General features: G+C 40.1%; 2 protein-coding genes across 2 annotated transcripts in view; one reads left to right on the forward strand and one right to left on the reverse strand.

The window, feature by feature from the left end:
• The window catches only part of LOC128826947 (vertebrate ancient opsin-like), a 134,259-nt gene extending 118,532 nt beyond the window's left edge, over positions 1–15,727 (forward strand). Inside the window, exon 5 of the mRNA XM_054010542.1 lies at positions 13,775–15,727. Within this exon, the coding sequence (XP_053866517.1) occupies positions 13,775–14,017 (243 nt within the window). The 3' untranslated portion in view covers positions 14,018–15,727. The remainder of the gene's footprint in view (positions 1–13,774) is intronic.
• ST6GAL2 (ST6 beta-galactoside alpha-2,6-sialyltransferase 2) overlaps positions 5,938–18,920 on the reverse strand; it is a 79,822-nt gene continuing 66,839 nt past the window's right edge. The window contains exon 6 of the mRNA XM_054010527.1: positions 5,938–11,721. Coding sequence (XP_053866502.1) covers positions 11,453–11,721 — 269 coding nt within the window. The 3' untranslated portion in view covers positions 5,938–11,452. The remainder of the gene's footprint in view (positions 11,722–18,920) is intronic.

The following is an 18,920-nucleotide window of genomic DNA, read 5'->3' on the forward strand; positions in this document are numbered from 1 at the left end:
TGGAAGTTACCTCAATAGGTCATTTAGTCCAGTCCTCTGCACCGAGGCAGGACTAAGTATTATCTAGACCATCCCTGACAGGTGTTTGTCTAACCTGCTCTTTAAAACCTCCAGTGATGAGATTCCACAACATCCCTAGGCAAATTGTTGCAGTGCTCAACTACCTTTTCAGTTAGAAAGTTTTTCCTGATGTCTAACCTAAATCTCCCTTGCTGCAATTTAAGTCCATTGCTGCTTGTCGTGACCTCAGCGGTTAATGAGAACACTTTATCACCCTCCTCTTTGTAACATTTCACATACTTGAAGACTGTTATCACGTTCCCCCTCAGTCTTCTCTTATCCAGACTAAACAAACCTATTTTTTTCAGTCTTTCTTTGTAAGTAATGTTTCCTAGACTTTTAATCACTTTTGTTGCTTTCCTCTGGACTTTCTCTAATTTGTCCACATCTTGCCAGAAGTGTGATGCCCGGAACTAGACACAATATTCCAGTTGAGTAGTGTGGAAGAATTATTTTGTATGTCTTGCTGTTTACAACACTCCTGATAATACATCTCAGAATAATGCTCACTTTTTTGCAACAGTGTTACATTGTTAACTCATATTTGGTTTGTGATACACTATAACTCCCAGATTGTTTTCTGTAGTACTCCTTCCTACTCATTTTCCATTTTGTACGTGTACAATTGATTATTCCTTTCTAAATGAAGTACTTTGCATGTCCGTATTGAATTTCATCGTGTTTATTTAAGACCATTTTTATGGTTTGTCAAGACCATTTTGAATTCCAATCCTGTCCTCCAAAGTGCTTGCAATCCCTCCCAGCTTGGCAAACTTGATAAGTGTACTCTCTTTGCCATTATCCAAATAATTTTTGAAGATATTAAATAGAACCAGACCCAGGGCAGATCTCTGCAGGACCCGACTCTGTAGGCCCTTCAAGCTTGATTGTGAATCACTGATAACTACTCTCTCTGAGTACGCTTTTCCAACCAGATGTGCACCTACCTTATAGTAGATTCGTCTAGGCTATATTTCTCTAGTTTCCGTATGAGAAGTTCATGTGAGACAGTATCAAAAGCTTTACTAAACTCGAGATATCACATCTACTGCTTTCCCCCTATCCATAAGGCTTGTTACCCTGTCAAAGAAAGCTATTAGGTTGGTTTGACATGATTTGTTCTTGACAAATCCATGTTGACTGTTACTTAACACCTTATTACCTAGGTGCTTACAAATTGATTATTTGCTCCATTCTGGTCTATCATTTGCTGGGTTCTCCCTATTCCCCTTTTGATAGGTACTGTATTTGCCTTTTTTCAATCCTCTGGGATCTCTCCTATCCTCCACAAGTTCTCAAAGATAATTGCTAATGGCTCAGAGATCTTTTCAGCCAGTTCTTTTTGTATTCTAGAACATATTTCATCAGGCCCTGCCAACTTGAAGACATCCAACTTGTCTACATAATTCTCAATGTGTTCTTTTCGTGTCCTAGCCTCAGAACCCATTTATACAGCTGTTCACTATGTTAATCATTCAATCGCTGCTTTTTTGGTGAAAACTGAAACAAAGACATTTAGCACTTCGACCACTGCTGCATTTTCTGTTATTGTCTTTCCCTCCTCACTGACTAATGAGCTTATCCGGTCCTTGGTCTTTCTCTTGTTTCTCATGTATTTGCAAAATGTTTTCTTGTTACCCTTTATGTCTCTAGCTAATTTAATCTTGTTTGTTGCCTTGGCCTTTCTAATTTTGTCTTTATGTGCTTGTGTTTGTCTTTATATTCATTCTTCATCATTTGACTTTGTTTCCATTTTTGGTAGGACTTTTTTTTGAGTTTCAGGTCATTGAAGATCTCCTGATTAAGCCAGGGTAGTCTCTTACAGTACTTCTTATCTTTCCTATCCATTGGGATAGTTTGCTCTTGCGATCTTAATAATGTCTCTTTAAAAAACTGCCAACTCTCTTGAACTCTTTTTTCCCTTAGACTTGCTTCCCATGGGATCTCACCCTACCAATTCTCTGAATTTACTGAAGTCTGTCTTTTTGAAGTTCATTGTTTTTATTCTGCTGTTTTCCCCTCCTACCATTACTTAAAATCATGGACTCTATCATTTCATGATCACTTTCACCCAAACTGCCTTTCACCTTCAAATTCTCAACCAGTTCCTCCCAGTTTGCCAGAATCAAATCTAGAATAGCCTTTCCCCAAGTTGCTTTCTCCACCTTCTGTAACAAGAAATTGTCTCCAATGCATTTCAAGAGCTTGTTGGATAATCTGTGCCCTTCTGTATTATTTTCCCAACAGATATCTGGGTAGGTGAAGTCCCCTATCACCACCGACTCCTGTTTAAAGAAGCCTCATCCACTTATTTTTCCTGGTTAGGTGGTCTGTATTAGACTCTGACATCACTTTTTTTTTTAATCCCTTTCATTCTTCTCCAGAGACTTTCAACAGTTCTGCCTCCCACTTCTATCTCAATCTCAGTGCAAGTTTATACATATTTGATATACAAGACACCTTCTCACTTTTTTCCTGCCTGTCCTTCCTGAACAAGCTGTATCCTTCTATGCCAATATTCCAGGCATGTGAATTATACCATCGAGTTAGTTATGTCATAATTGTGATCATTTACTAGTTCTTCCTGTTAGTTTCCCATACTTCTTGCATTAGTATACAGACAGACAATATTATTTATTAGATTTTCCCCTCTATATTCCCTCTTGTCTCTCCTTTGTCCCAGCTGTGATTGCCCATGTTCCCCCCATATTCCAATCCTTCACCCAAGTCTCCCTGTTTTGGTCTTTCCTATGGGCTTTTGTCTCCTGCCTGTCAAACCTAGTTTAAAGCCCGCCTCACTCTGTTAATCAGCCTGTATCTGAAGATACTCTTGCCCTTTCTTGATAGATGGACCCCATCTCTGCTCAGCAGCCCTTCTTCTCTGAACAGCATCCCATGATCAAGGAAGCTGAAGACCTCCTGGCAACACCATCCTCGCAGCCAGGCATTCACCTCCAGAATGTATCTGTCTCTGCCTGGGCCCTTACTCTTGACTGGAAGGATTGATGAGACGACCACCACCTGCATTCCAAACTCCCTTACCCTTACTCCCAGAGCCCTGTAGTCACTTCTGGTCTGCTCGGGGCCAGACCTTGCAGTATCATTAGTGCCCACGTGGATGAGCAGCATCGGATAGGAGTCAGAAGGCCAGAGATGATCCTCAACAATCCTTCCATAAGATCTCGACTATGGGCCCCTGGCAGGCAGCACACCTCTTGGGATGCTAGGTCATGTCAGCAGCTCAATGCTTCTGCCTCCCTTAGAAGGGAGTCACTGGCCATCACTATCCTTAATTTCCTCTTGGGAGTAGCGGCCAGGATCCTTCCAGGTGTGGGGATACATGGCTTCTGCTCTTCCACCTTTGGGGGAGATTCCTCATCCCGCATGGCCAGGGCAGCATACCATTTTTTATGTGGATAAGGGGATAAGGAAAAGTTATTTACTTATTCCCATAATACAAGAACTAGGGGTCATCAAATGAAATTAATAGGCAGCAGGTTTAAAACAAATAAAAGGAAGTTCTTCTTCATGCAGCGCACAGTCAACTTGTGGAACTCCTTACCTGAGAAGGTTGTGAAGACTAGGACTATAACAGCGTTTAAAAGAGAACTGGATAAATTCATGGTGGTTAAGTCCATTAATGGCTATTAGCCAGAACGGGTAAGGAATAGTGTCCCTAGCCTCTGTCTGTCAGAGGATGGAGATGGATGGCAGGAGAGAGATCACTTGATCATTGCCTGTTAGGTTCACTCCCTCTGGGGCACCTGGCATTGGCCACTGTCGGCAGACAGGATACTGGGCTAGATGGACCTTTGGTCTGACCCGGTACGGCCTTTCTTATGTTCTTATCTCTATGCACGGTGGGTTGGGAGCACGGGTGGAGCACTGCCTGCTGCCAGAAGTTGCCACCAGCCAGTTTTCTCCCTGTGAAGGAGCCATTTCCTCCTCCCCTGGTGGTACTACTGCAGTCCATTCTAGCTGGATTGCTTCCTCAACCTTCATGTTTTCAGTGAATTCCTCATGTGCACGGATGCTCCTCAGCCTAGCCACCTCCTCCCGTAGCTCTCCCACCTTCTTCCTGAGAGATTCCACCAGCAGGCACCTTTCACACTGGATGGTCTCCCCAGCCTGGCTTTCTTTGATGGGGAAATGCAGGCCACCATCTCTGTAAATCCACACCAGGACTTGGGTAGAGGCATCCATGGTCAGGTTTTCTGTCTGGACACTGATGGAGGAGCCAGGAGCAGCTGTTCCAAACCCTGCTGATGTTATTCTTTCCCCTTCTACAAACTCCTTCTCAAACTCCCCTGTGTGCTATCCTGTTCACTTAGCATCTAGCTTTTAAGCCAGTCTCTCCTAGGTCAGACCTGCCCCCTCATTAACACACTGGCAGGGTAACCACAAGGATGATCAAGGGTGATGAAGGATCAGAGGACAGGAGGCTAGTGCCTTCTCAGGTAGCAGCTAGTAAACCCCTGGCCCCCACTCCGACCGTCCCCTTACACACAATTCCCAACAGGCCACACTGTCAATTTTAAGCAAGCCAAAAGAAAAACCAACCAACCAAGCTTGCCCATTCACCCCAAGAATTAGTGCTCACTCCTTCTTCAGCAGGGAATCTTCCCCCTCCAAGGCCCCCTATTTGCTAGGTTCATTTTACCATGAAGAATGCAGTGATCTTGTGAAAAAATACAGGTAAAAAACACAAGTCAAGTTAACCTGAAGAGCCTGAAAGGGGAAGCCTTCTTCAAATCAAGTTTTTCAAAAGAAATATTTTTTTCTGTTGAGCCCCTAGCCGATCAGAGTGTTATTAAACAAAAAAGGCCTCTTATCTTACTTTCATGTTGTGTGGTAAATGTAAATGACTACGTTTCCTTTCTGAAAAAGTGAAATGGGCTAGTTTCCACATGTGCACACGCCTCTCAAGTAAATGGTATAATAAAAGGTGGGATTCTGACTTTGTGGTTATCTAAACAATTCAACATCTAACACCTCACTTCTGTTTAATTGGCTTCCTTGCAACTTGACCATGCCTACTAAATAGGAACTTTCTGAGATGAAAAAATGCAGGCTCTCTAGATTAGTCCACCTCTCTAAATTAGGGGCCTGATCCAAAGCTCTTTACAATGAGCTGAAAGACTCACATAGACTTCAATGGGCTTTGGCTCAGGCCTCTCGTGGGTGCACAATATATTTTATCTCCGACGTGTCTGTGCAGTTATGTTTTCCCTTTTGTAGTTCATTCTTCACTTTAAATTATGGTCTGTGTAAAGAAATTTTTGCTTTACTAACTTTAGGACATGATTTCTTGAGAAGGCAAAACATTCACTTCAACAGAAATTTGCCAACTTTCTGAATAGAACATCTAGTCACTAGAGTGTAGCCTTTTCTTAGGACTTGTCTAAGCAGAGAAATTGACCAGCATAGCTATAGTGAAATAAACTTTTCTTCAATAGCTATGCTAGCATAATGGCTCCTGCGGATGCTCTAGTCTATAATAACAGTGACTTGATTGTGAAATAATTATTCCACTATAGATATGCCAGCCAACTTCCCTGTGTACACAAGCCCTCAGCGTCTGTATTCTCCCTATTCTTGTCACTGAATGAAGTCTGTCCACAGTCATCCCACATCCTTTTATTGATCAGTGGTTTATAGCAACCATTTAGTCCATAATCCCTTTTACTGCTCTGTATCCCAATCCATTTATACTGTATGTTTTCCATTTTTAATTAAACAAGCTACTTGTCAGCCTCTACCTCTATTTCAATTCAAGATCTTGGTCTCCTCACTATGTAGAACTGACTAGTAACATCCTAATTTCATGTCGCATGCAATTTCATCCATTCAAGTTAAGGACCAGCACTGCTAAATAAATAAATGAAAACAAATGTTTTATTTACAGCAAAAATCTGTACACTGTGCATACATAAAAATATACAAAATCAAAATAGAAAATAGAAAAGTGTTAAAATGTATACAAACACTGTTTAAAAATGTGACTCCTGTAAAATCTCAAGATTTAATTTGTTGAAGAGTACACATTCATTTAAAAAAATCATCATACAAAATAATTCTCAAAGCTATTAAAAAAGTACACAGTCTTCCATATTTGAATAGTTCAATGACTACATTTCACAGAGGATGAGATGATATGGATACATGTAAGACTTTTACATAGCTGATATTTCAAGAACAAAACTCTGGATTTGATTGCCAAGTTGAGGAGAAGAAATTCAGAGTGTCAAAATTCATTTAATTAAATAAGCCTGTGAGAGGCATGCCCAGACATGGGCTACTTTAAAGTTCAAACAGTTAAATCAGGTATCCTCTTCGCACTGGAGAAGATAGCATTCAGGAAATCTGTATATGCTCTTGAATGACATTTCACAGTCTGCTTCAAAAAACAATCTAGCATATCTATGGATTGTAGACAAAGAGAAAGAACTCAAAGTGACACTTTCACAGACAACACATTTAACATTACTTTCATCATAAGTTTGTATCAGTGTCTGAATAGCATTTCCCGGTTTATGAGAGCATTACTGAAGAGGAAGACCAACACAAAAGCAACCACGTACGGCTTTGTCTAGACACAATTTGAGCACCCTTTTAATTCAAACTGTTTCTAAACAGATTGAGTTAAAACTGTGCAACCTCTTAATGTGGCACTCACTTCCGGTTAAAAATGAACTATTTCAATTTTGCTTAATTTGGCAAGAAATTGATGCAAACAGAATCAAGAAGGAATTCTTAATCTGAAACAAAAGAATGTCAACACCAGTAGGTTGCATTGATTTAGCTAAATATTTGTGTTCAGCATGTAGACCAGCCCCATGTGTGTAGGTCAATATAATTATACATTGATCGCTCTCTCTTTACCACATACAAATCTGTTACATTGGTGTAACTTCACTGACTAACAGTTACACTGGCATTAAACGGTGTAACAGTGTGGAGAATGAGGGCCAGGTAAGCCTTGGAATCATAGAAGGAATGGAATATCAGAAGTATTTTCCCCCTTAAAAATGTGTAACTCAAAATGAGTCAAAACTTTCATAATTTCTCTGGAATTAACAGAAGAATACCTTGATTTAACCATCTAAAGGCGTCATGCATAAAGCAATATAGCCACCACAAGTTGAAAAAGCTGCATAATTCACAGTGGAAAATACAGCAAACCAAAAATAACATAAATTCAGCAGATTTACCCAAGCTTTGTGGGTGGTTTTTTTTTTTTTTTTTTTTTTAAGTGCAACCGTCTCACCTCTTAATCATACACCATCAGTGCACATCAACTAGGCTTTTGTAACTCTAGCGGCATACAAGGGGGATGAGTCTAACTTGCATTTGCGTCATGTGTATTATGTGGCAGGAGCATGCAGGCCTTGCCCAGGCAAATCTCCCACTCACTTCAAGTGGGAGTTACATACATACAAGGGTGACAAGATCGCATCCTAAAATATTGATGAATGATTTGGATGGGGAAATGTATAACACGTCACTTATGTATATATAAAACATCAGTCACCAGTTACCATTATTAAAAAGCTATCCAGATGTCTATTGAACACCTAATACACATTCATTCACTCTTTTAAATGCAACTGATTTGTATGGATTTTTGATACACGATTTCTGCTCTCAAAGTTTAAAAAAAAACCAACGCACAAAAAAACCTCAATGGCCTCCCATAAAAGCAAAGAATACCAAAGCTTAGGAGGGAGGCACCATGAAGGGAGGGAAGGCTGGTGAAAGCAGTTCTATAGTTCTCTTCATGCTGCCCTTTGCTTCCCCCTGCTGGCCTCCTGTCGATCAGAAGTAAAATTGCAGCTGAATTCTCAGTTAGCAAATCAGACTTAGCTGAACTTGTACTGAATTTTTTTTTTTAAATAAGATAGACAGAAGGAGTGGGAGGAGAAAATCTTAAATTGTCAAGATGCCTGTGTTTGTAGAACAATGAAATATCACAGGGGAAACGAGGATTTGGAAGCCATGTTGAGGCCCTTCCTCCTTGGGATGATTGAGACCCTGTGCTTCAAAGAGTTGACGCTAGCCTCCTTTTCAGGAAGAGGCTGGTGCACTTAGCACAGCTCTAAAGCAAAGCTAAGTTAGGGGGTGAAGATATAACACCCAGGTGGTTGGTGAATCATAATATACACAGGGTTAGAATTAGGACAGATGACATGGGGTATGAAAGATCCATACCAATTTAAATAATTATATAAGCTAGGAAAAGGTGAATGTTTCTTGGCATTTGCACTTGGACAAGGAAGATTTTCTGCTCAGGTGCCTCGAGTGCACACTATCACTACACATAAAAGGATATGCATGTAAGATAAAAGTATAAAATACATTCTATGAATGTGTACCCAGTTTTGTGTGGGAATGTTAAAAGGCAGCACTTCATTGAAACAGGAGTGCTAAGGATGCTGCCTCACATTTTTCTTTAGGAGAATCTTTAGAGTCCATAGGGCTGCGTACAAGCGGCACCGTGATTACTAGGGTGATCAGACAACAAGTGTGAAAAATCAGGACGGGGGTGGGGGGTAATAGGAGCCTATCTAAGAAAAAGACCCAAAAATCGGGACTGTCTCTATAAAATTGGGACATCTGGTCACCCTAGTGATGACAGACTATCTAGAGCGTAATATAACGCAATCCTATTGTTGTGGACAATTGAGAGTGTTGCTGGTTAACTTTTTCTTATTCCTGATGGAAACAAGAGTTTAAGGTTAGCATGAGCAAACGAGTGGGAAACTGGCATGCTATTTTGTGGAGTCTGAGAGACTTCTGCATATTGCACAGTGACTTACTCAATTGTACTGGAAATATGATCAACTCCATTTATTGAAAGGTGTGGGAGCTAATCCAATGTGAACTTGGCACATGGGAAACCCTGATCTGATACTAAGATCACTGTATGACAAAGTGCCACTCTGCCTATGCAGAAAAAAACCCTATTTAATGTGTTTCTCTACGAACTGGTGAACAGTTGAATTAAAAAAGAATGAATATAATAAAATAATACCCTCTACCCTGATCTAACGCGACCCGATATAACAGCGCTCCTGGGGGTGGGGGTGGGGTGCGCACTCCAGCGGATCAAAGCAAGTTCAATATAACCCGGTTTCACCTATAACACAGTAAGATTTTTTGGCTCCCAAGGACAGCGTTATATCGAGGTAGAGGTGTATATGGGAAAAGTATTTTTTCCCTTTGTAGGTTATATAGCACTACTAAGACTAAATACTGTTAAGAACAAAAATGAACATAAAATATTATTATAATGTGTTTTCCAAAATCAGTATGTAATGCATCCAGATACTAAGGCTGAAATTAATGAAAGCTGTACATTTGGCATTATGAAAAAATGCTTTATGAACATACCTATCCAATCAACACAAGGCATATCTGGATCACATGAACATACTTTCTGTCAGGTAGGAAGAATTTCAGAAGGACTGCAAAGCCCAAGAAAATGACAATTTGAAAAAAGAAGGCTAAATGTGTGCAGTATACTAATTCTGCTCTTAGAGGGGGGAAAACAGCAGGAAAGGTTGGATGGGAGAATTACAAAATTCTTCTGATTTATATTTATATCAGTGTTTTTCAACCTGTGGTGGACGGAGCCCTGAGGGTCCACAGACTATATCTAAGATTTCCAAAGGGGTCACACCTCAAGGTGAAATCCAAAAAAGAAAGAAAGTTTGAAAATCACTGATTTTTATAAACAAAGATGACAGAAAATACATGAACATGGTTTTCTCCATCGCCAGCTATCTCGAAGTAGCCAATTGCTAAATATGTGAAATATGCTTTTCTCCTCCACTGTTTTTAATAACAGTGTTTCTACCAGTCAATCACCTTTTTGCTGAATGGATATGGATAGGACATGTATGATTTCTTGTACGTAATCACTCCTGCTGAATTTTGCTCACTGAAAAAACAAATTTTAAAAAGCAAACAAGAACATTAACCTACCTCCAGCCTGAAACTGAACTCTTGTCAGAGAAAACATTTTTTAAATGCATTAACATCCAAGTGGATTTTAGAAGTGGATTAGAGACTATCCATGCTGTGTTTTTACAATGAAATTATGAGATTGTCTCAGTGTATAAGCCGTAGTAAGATTGTTGAAGGCTTTACAATGTCTCCAGGATATAGACTTCATAATTTTGAATTAAAAAATACTCACATCTTGTTTTTCCTCACAAAAACAAAAAACAAAATGCCTTGCTTTTTTTTTAAAGAAATAATAAATGAATTTAACTTGGCTTACAACAAAATAGGCAAACAACTAATTTCTGAAATCTCCCCATCCAAAATGCTTATTTCCTTGGCAAAGGCAGGCCTATATTTTTGAATAATGTCCTTGTAAGAAATCTGTTTTTTACAACTTGCTTTCAAATGAATGAGTGCAAGCAGAGCACATTGTTTCCATTCCCCTGGAGTGTACCTACATATGTGCACAGAGGGGGAAACTGCCCCCAGGCAGAAAGCCCATGCACCATTTCAGTCTCATTTATGCCCTCTTGCTGGTCTTCTGCTCAAGCTGAATGAGGGCAGAATGAGTGCTTTCTGAAGAAAGGAGAAGATTCTCTTCTCTTCACCCTTTGCCTGAATGCAGCATTTGCATGCACCATGACAGATATGTGCAGTCGTAATATCTTTATTTAAATAACCTGGCTGCATGTACAGTAATATCCATTTAAAAGTGAGTAAATATCACTTGTTGATTTCTGGCTGCAGAAACTACCTGAATACAATGACTAGCTATTGGACCTGATTCTCATTTGTGAAGGTTCCTTTACTTTGGTAATTTACATTCACTTTAAAGCCCGTTTACCTTGCCAGAATGGAGTAAAGGGACCTTTGTATAAATGAGAATCAGGCCCATTATACTCATAGCATGCCCAGTTCAAAACCATGATTATTTTATTTTGGGGGTGGGGGAATGTGAAAATCCTGTGGTATGATGAAAAATCATTCATCTCTCAGCAGACAGCTCTGTATATGAATGATACAGGCTGCTTCATAGTGTCAGATTTAACTGTTAATTTTTTTTTATTTTTTTTTAAGTTTGGCATCTAGTACTTGTGGCATAAGAAACCACTGATGTTTTCTGACAGGTCATGCCCACAACAATACATTGTATTTCTACCTAACAGTGCGTTTGCACCTTTCGTGAGCGAAGCTTTTTTTCTTTAACTATTTGCAAAGCAGTTATACATACTCAGGCTTAGGAAGGAAGGAACTCTCATGCCTGCTACTTAATTACAGTTTATAGACTCAAGACTGGGTTGGTCTAAGATACATTTTCAAGTATTCCTTTGTTGTTTATAGTACGACAGTAGTACCTTATTGCACATTGTTTCTGAACGATTCACTTTTATAAGTGTGGGAAGTGAGTCTGTCCCGGGCACTTTACAGACCTGAACCCTGGCAAGATTACTTTCCCCTTCCGATACAGATCATCCTGCAAACCTTTGTTCATCCTCTGCACCAGCAGTTTCTCATACAGTAGTGGATGGTAAGCCCCTAAGGTACAAGCTGCATCATAGTATAGTTCATGGTAGTGACAAAGGTCGGTTTGTCGGACTGAAGGGATGTATTCATACACGTGCACTTCATTACACATGGACATCATGATGAGGATCCCTGAAATGAAATTTAAAGACAAAAATATAACTATTTCACCTCCTTAGAATTTTTCTGCAATCTGCGATCTGCTGTCTTTCACCACTGCACTTCAAAATGCTTTATTGTACTTAAAAATATTCAAATGTAATAGAACAGTTGCCCCTTTACACTGTTATAATAAAGACCTTGATCTCTTCCAGTGTTGATATAATAGGACAGCAGGCTTATGAAACCCATAAAAGCCCTTTAAAACCCTGGATTACCATCTCCATCCTGCTCAATTCACCAAAAAGATTGCCCCTCCAAAAATTCCATGACAAAATCATGGAACTAACCCAGGCATATACTAAACCTTACTATTCAAATCACATCATTTTTCATCATTACCCCTTTAATGCATTCCCATATTTGTATGTTGTCTATTTCTATAATTCTTTAGCAATATAGATCTTATCTTTATATCTGTCTGACACACCTAGCACACTAGATGGTGTGTAAATTATATATAAAACCACCACCACCCAAGATATTTCTTGGATACCCATCATCTTCATATCTAAACTCTGAACAAAATTATGTAAAGGCATAGAAACTTAGTCTTCTCCCTTCCCTTCTCCCTGGTTTCAGATGTTTATCTGTACCCTGATCCTGTAAACATTTATGCACATGCTTAACTTTAAAGATGCGAGTAGTCCCATTGACTTCAATTTACTTTTAGGAAGTCATTGGTATGGGAAAAGCTACATTATCCAGCATTCACCCAGATTCTTCCCACCATTTTGACAACTTCTGGTCTTGATGCTATTATTCAGTGGTGAGGTTAGAGTACTAACATGTTCCTCAAAGCATTTCTTACTTCCAGTTTCATAAGTGGTGTCTTTCTTAGAGTGGGTTTGAGCCAGTTGCTCTTCATCCATCCGCTGGCTTCTTTCAAGGCATTGAGACATTTTGGAGACACAGAAATTGGATAGGTGGACAAAGCGATATAGCAGAGTGTCATCCGTGTATTGGTAGCACTAGAGTCTGTGGCCTCGCAGATCTCTCCAAAGAATTCTATATAAATGCTTAGGAGGATGGGATTCTATGCGATAGGGACACTGTAGATGAGGACAAGCAGGTGTCCACTGTGACCCTCTGGGATTTGTCTGAGGAATGAGTGGATCCAGCATAATGCAGACCCATTTAGTCTGGCTCAGTTTCGTATGTATCACCAGCACCGTATCATCAAATGTGTCCAAGATTTTTAAGACATCCACCAGTATCAGCACAGAGATTCACTTCCTGTTTAAAGCTAGGAAACGGTCACCTCCACTGTGCCAGGCATTGTTGTCTCTATCCCATGTCCATGCATGGAACTATCCCGGTTCACTGAATGGGAATGTTGTCTCTCATAGCAGGGCTACATTAGAAATAATACTGTCCAACTTTTGGTGTTGCAAATTAGAAGTTAGATAATTGGCTTTCCCATTAGAAAGTTTTGGAATTAGAGCACCACAAAGGGGTTGAGAGCTAAATCCCATGATTTAAAATCAATCAACATTAAAAAAGTTAATTGACTACTAAAATTAAGCAAAACAATTGTTTAAAATGTAGTTTGAAGCATTAAAACTCAGATTTCCAATGATTATTAATGCAAAGGCTGATTCTTTTCATCCTGCCCTGCATCATCAGATTATCCAGGTGGTGGCTTTTCTTTTCTAAGTCACTTTAAAACAATGTATTTGTAATTAACTCTTCTTTTATCATTTGATGCAGTGATTAGAACATGTTTTCAATTATACTGAAGTTTTCCTTTTACATTAGATGGAATTTATGACCATAAAGAGTAACAATACTAATCCAAAAGGAAAGAGGCCCAAACATATGTGAAATTTACTGTTTCACCTACAAGCAACAAAGAATGTGAGAAATCTGGAGTGAGAAATGATGAACTAAAAATTGACAAAAATTATGAACCTAATCATTCAGAGTGAATCCATGACTCCAACCTGTAACTAGAGATGCACTGAATTTTAAATTTGTCTAGCAGCTATGTTTAAAAAAGAATCCCTGATTTGATTTTGTTTTTCAGTTTTACAAATGCTTTCTTCTACTTTTCCACTGCTACCCTCCTTCGGCTGCTGATGGAGAATCCATATGTCAGTCTAAGGTAACCGTAATCCAGCTGAATCAGAAAGTGGACAGTGGAGTCACATGTAATAATCAAATACTTCCTGAAATGGATGAAAGAGTGCCCAGTCTGCTGAGCCCAGAGTCAAGCTTGGAGCCAGCTTCAGAAGACACACCACAGATGTTAAAGGAGAATTCTCTCTGATGACTAGGCACCCACCGTAACTAGTGTACGTTGTTGTATTGCCACACTACCCAGTTTACTTTAACATTCCTAAAGGAAATTGGTATTTGTGGAATAGGAAAAAAAAATATGACAAGAACAAAAATAGGCTTCTGTTACTATTTCTTAATAGCACCTAAGACTGAAAGTCACTGAAGGAATGGTTTGATATGGCAGTTTTAAAACAATACAGGTGACCTTCCAGATATAAGTTAATTATTTAATAGAGAACTGAAAAGCAGTGAAGGTTTAAATCTTTATAAACTGATGAGCAATGTCTCCAAGAGTCAATCTATATTAAGGACATATGTGTCATCTAGTTTATCCCTTTGCCAGTAGATTTTTCCCTACTAGTATTTTGGTCTCCTATACTTATAAAAGTGAGTGAAGATTCCACCCCTTCCCTTAGGACGAAGCCTAAAAAACTCCAAGATTTTCCTGATAGTCACCCTATTTTCCCTTTCTTAATTTTATTCAACTACTCCTAGTTAAACCTCTTTAGCCTATAACATTAATCTCCATCCTTAGCATTTACAACAATCCCACATTTGCATGTGGCTATTTATTGGTATTCTGCACCCTGCCTGGCTAATACCTATTTATTTCCAGGTGCAGTTCAAACTTTTTAAGTGGTTGATGACCCAGGTATCAGACAATGTCTTTCTTTCAATGCTTATTGCAACTATTAGTCTGGTAGGGCATGCTGTCTGTCTGTTCCTGGGGGAACAGCAGCCAGACATTTACTGCAGGGCCTAAAGTAGATGGGGGGGAGGGAAGAGGGAAAGTGCTCCCTGCACCAGCCAAGGAACAAGGGAGGTGTGGGAAGTGCTGATGGTTAAAAGCCGCCTCCTCCCCCACCCATGGCTTGGATGAAGGAGTGGGAGGCACACTTTGCCCTTCTTCCACTTTTCCTACTGTTTATGTTCCAGATACCTTTCCCCTCATCTACCAGAGGCCTAAATATTGTAAGATTTACATGAGCAGTGATGAAATATTTTACTGAATTCACATCTACTAATTTAATTCTGTCCCAAACTGGAATCAGTGTATCAAGTTTGCATTGATTTATTTATGTAAACTTATGCTACTTACTGCTCACATAGTTATTGCCATTACCCTTTATCGGCCAAATTTGCAAAATGTGATCTGTATATAAACACTATCACTTGTGCAAGCAAATAATCAAATTTACACATGCAAACACAATTTCTTGCATACATCAAGCGCATGTCTGTTCTGCATGTGATAAATATCTCATTTGTGCACACAAATGGTAGGGCATGAAAAATCAGTTGTGTAAATGACTGCTTGCAAAATTGCATGCACTCAAATACGGGGTGGGTCAAGATACCTTTTGGAAGCCTGAGTTGATATTTAAAGCATTTCCTCAATGCTTATTCCACTATTAAGACATTTTAGAAAGAATTCCACCACTTTTCTAGTGTCCTTCTGGCTCCAATAGCAGTTGATTTAAAGACTAGAAGAGAACAATACTGTGATTCATTCTGGTGAACATACATGCAAGTAAAGACAAAGCTTAACAGAAGGGACAAATATTAGTTGTTTTTAAAATTTAAACAGAGTCTTTAAAAACGTGTTGCAAAGAACAATAAAAACTACAATAAAGTAATCAGTGATCTTCTTTTAATTGGGTAGTGTCTGGTACAGAGTACTTTACGGTTCAATGCATCTCACCAACCTTATTTAGTAGGGTTACCATTCGTCCGGATTTACCCGGACATGTCCTCCTTTTTGTGCTAAAAATAGCGTCCGGGGGGAATTTGTAAAGCACTCACAATGTCCGGGATTTCCCCCCCGCAGAGCAGAGCGAGCGGCTGGGAGGGCTGCAGGGAAGTCCCGGGCTGGACTCAGGAGCAGCTGTAGAGGAGCCGGATCCGCCCTGCATTCTGAGCCGGCAGCTCCCTTGCAGCCCAGTCCGGCAGCACTGTGCAGGGCCAGACTGGGTTTTGTTGTGCAGGGCCAGGGACCGGGTTTTGTTGTGCTGGGGAGCTCAGCCACGTGTCCGGCTCGGCTGCACAGAGCCCAACACTCTGTTCTGAGCAGCAGGGTAAGAAGGTCAGGGGGCAGGAAGGTTCTGGAGGTGGCAGTCAAGAAACGGGGGGGGCTTTTTGGGGGGAGTGGAGAAAGTTTTGGGCAGTCAGGGTACAGGTAGGGGGTAGGGTTCTGGGGGGCAGTTGGGGGGAGTCTTAGGAGGGGGCAGTTAGGGGACAAGGAACAGGGAGTCTTAGGTAGGGGGTGGGGTTCTGGAGGGCAGTTAGGAGCAGGGGTCCCAGGAGGGGGCAGTCAGGGGACAAGGAGCGGGGGGTAGGGGGCTGGGAGTTCTGGGGGGGGCTGTCAGGTGGCAGGAGTGGGGAGATGGATCGGAGCAGTCAGGGGACAGGGAGCAGAGGGGTTTAGATGGGTTGGGAGTTCTGGGGGGGGGCTGTCAGGGGGTGGGGAGTGGTTGGATGGGGCGTGGGAGTCCCAGGGGTCTGTCTGGGGGTGGGGGTGTGGATAAGGGTTGGGGCAGTCAGGGGACAAGAGGCAGGGAGGCTTAGATAGGGAGTGGAGTCCTGGGGGGCAGTTAGGGGCAGGGGTCCCAGGAGGGGGCAGTCAGGGGACAAGGAACGGGGGGAGGGTTGGAGGTTCTGGGGGGGCGGGAAGTGGGAGGGGCAGGGGCGGGGCTAGGGCGGGGCTCCTCCCGTCCTCTTTTTTTCTTGCTGAAATATGGTAACCCTATATTTAGAGAGAAGATTAAGTCACTGGAGAGTGCATACTGGCAAGGGAAATATACTATATGACTGAATAGCTCTTTTCCATCTGTAACTTCCGATTCCATTAACAAAACTGACAGCATAAACCCTGCCAAGAAATCCTAATAATCCAGTAAAACAACTTTTAAAGCTAGCAATAAAAACTATAAAACAAATAAAATTCTAAATTAGAGATGACACTCCATTCTTTCCTCACACAGCAGTAAAAAAGGGCACAAACAGGAAAGTTAACCTCTTCATTCTGCATGAGCATGACTAGACATCCTAGGTTTATTTAAAAGCTTTTAGACCCTTTATTTTTTTTAATTTTATATTTATAACAGTTCACCATTTGAAGAACAAACCCTACTGTCTGGTAGATAACCTAGGACTAAGTTTAGAAAAGCATTAAATAGAAGGAAAATAGTAGGAATCTAAAACAAATAATAGAAATTAGAAATGCAAAGAACTAGGACATTTAGACCCGCCCCCTGCCAATATCAATATTTTTTCCCTACAGTGCATTTTCTAATGCTCTGTACTTTCTGCTCTTTAAAAGCTCCTAGCGATAGGGCTATCAACATTTATCTGGGGAGAGCATTCCACAGCCTAGTAAAGCTCACAGTCAAGCCTCTCTTTCTTCATTTCCTTAATTCTCTTATATCCTTTTGCACCATTCTATTCATTTCCATGGGAAGTTTATGTCATCTGGCCCCAGCTATTTAGTTGCTGCTGTGCCAAGCTACATTTATTTTAATTTTTCCTCACAATTCAATTTCTTCATCCCCCGAGCATGTTGAGTGGACTTCTCAAGCCCCCTTGAAATTGTCAGTAGCTTGGCATTGAGGTACCCAGAAATGAACCCTGTATTTCAGATGAGCAATAACTTAACAATAAAGGCCTACTCCTCTACGTACTAGTTCTAAGGAAATTGGGAAGCTCTATCAGTTGATTCATTTAAAAATTAGGCTAGACAGATTGCTCAAGAATATACCGTGGGGATCCATCCAGAATCAACAAGTGGCAGAAAAAACGATGTATAGGCCTTTTCCAGTTCTGATGTCTATAATAAACTATTTTTGAGCTCTCAGAGCTTAAACATAACATCTATTTTTAATAAGGAAAAAAAAAGACAGTGTGGAGATTACACAGAAAAATTTTACCTGACCTTAAATGTGGCAAGAATAACTGGTGAGGCTACAGTATTACCATACATGCAAAAAGGGAACTGAAAAGATTTCCCTATAAGCCAAACCTAGTCTTTGCTAATGTCCTACCTCTTTTTCTAGGGGGGAGGGATAGCTCAGTGGTTTGAGCATTGGCCTGCTAAACCCAGGGTTGTGAGTTCAATCCTTGAGGGGGCCACTTGGGAATCTGGGGCAAAATCAGTACTTGGTCCTGCTAGTGAAGGAAGGGGGCTGGACTTGATGACCTTTCAAGGTCCCTTCCAGTTCTAGGAGATGGGATATCTCCATTATTTCTTTCTTTCTTTGGTCCAAAAACCATATTTAGATTATAACAGCTGTAAAATAGGAAATTTAAAAAACAGTTTTTCTTCACATACAGAAAAATCTAGAAAAGTTGTTGTATAGACTACTATAGACTACAGTTCAGGAGTGTGACTTATTAGTATTCTGTAGATAAGTTATTGTGGGGAAAAATATGATTAGCACTAAAAAAATATTAATTTGAAAAGAGTTTTAAAAATATATATTATTCAAATGAAATTATCAGGTTATCAAGCTTGCTTACCAGCTGTTTCTTTATTATAATATTACAGTTTTGGACACTAATAAACATTTAAATATTTCAAAATGCTGAATAGGATGTATTAGTTTACCTTCCTTTTAATACAATATAACTTTAGAATGTTTAGATATGGCTTAAATTGAGTCTAAATAGCACAACTAAACTCTTGGGATTTTGCAATCTGTGCTGCTGAAAATATTTAAAAAGAATTAAATGAAAAATGTTAGTTATTTGCATGGATGGTTTATACAAATGAACACATAGATTCTAATCAAAAGGAGAAAATGTGTTAATTTGGTTTTGGTAATTTTAATAATTCAAGAGGTTTTCAATTTCCAACATGCATCTTTTGCACAGTACAATTGTGCTTTGTGGTTAGCAAA

Source organism: Malaclemys terrapin, chromosome 1 (genome assembly GCF_027887155.1).
Source record: "Malaclemys terrapin pileata isolate rMalTer1 chromosome 1, rMalTer1.hap1, whole genome shotgun sequence".
NCBI lineage: Eukaryota > Metazoa > Chordata > Testudines > Emydidae > Malaclemys > Malaclemys terrapin.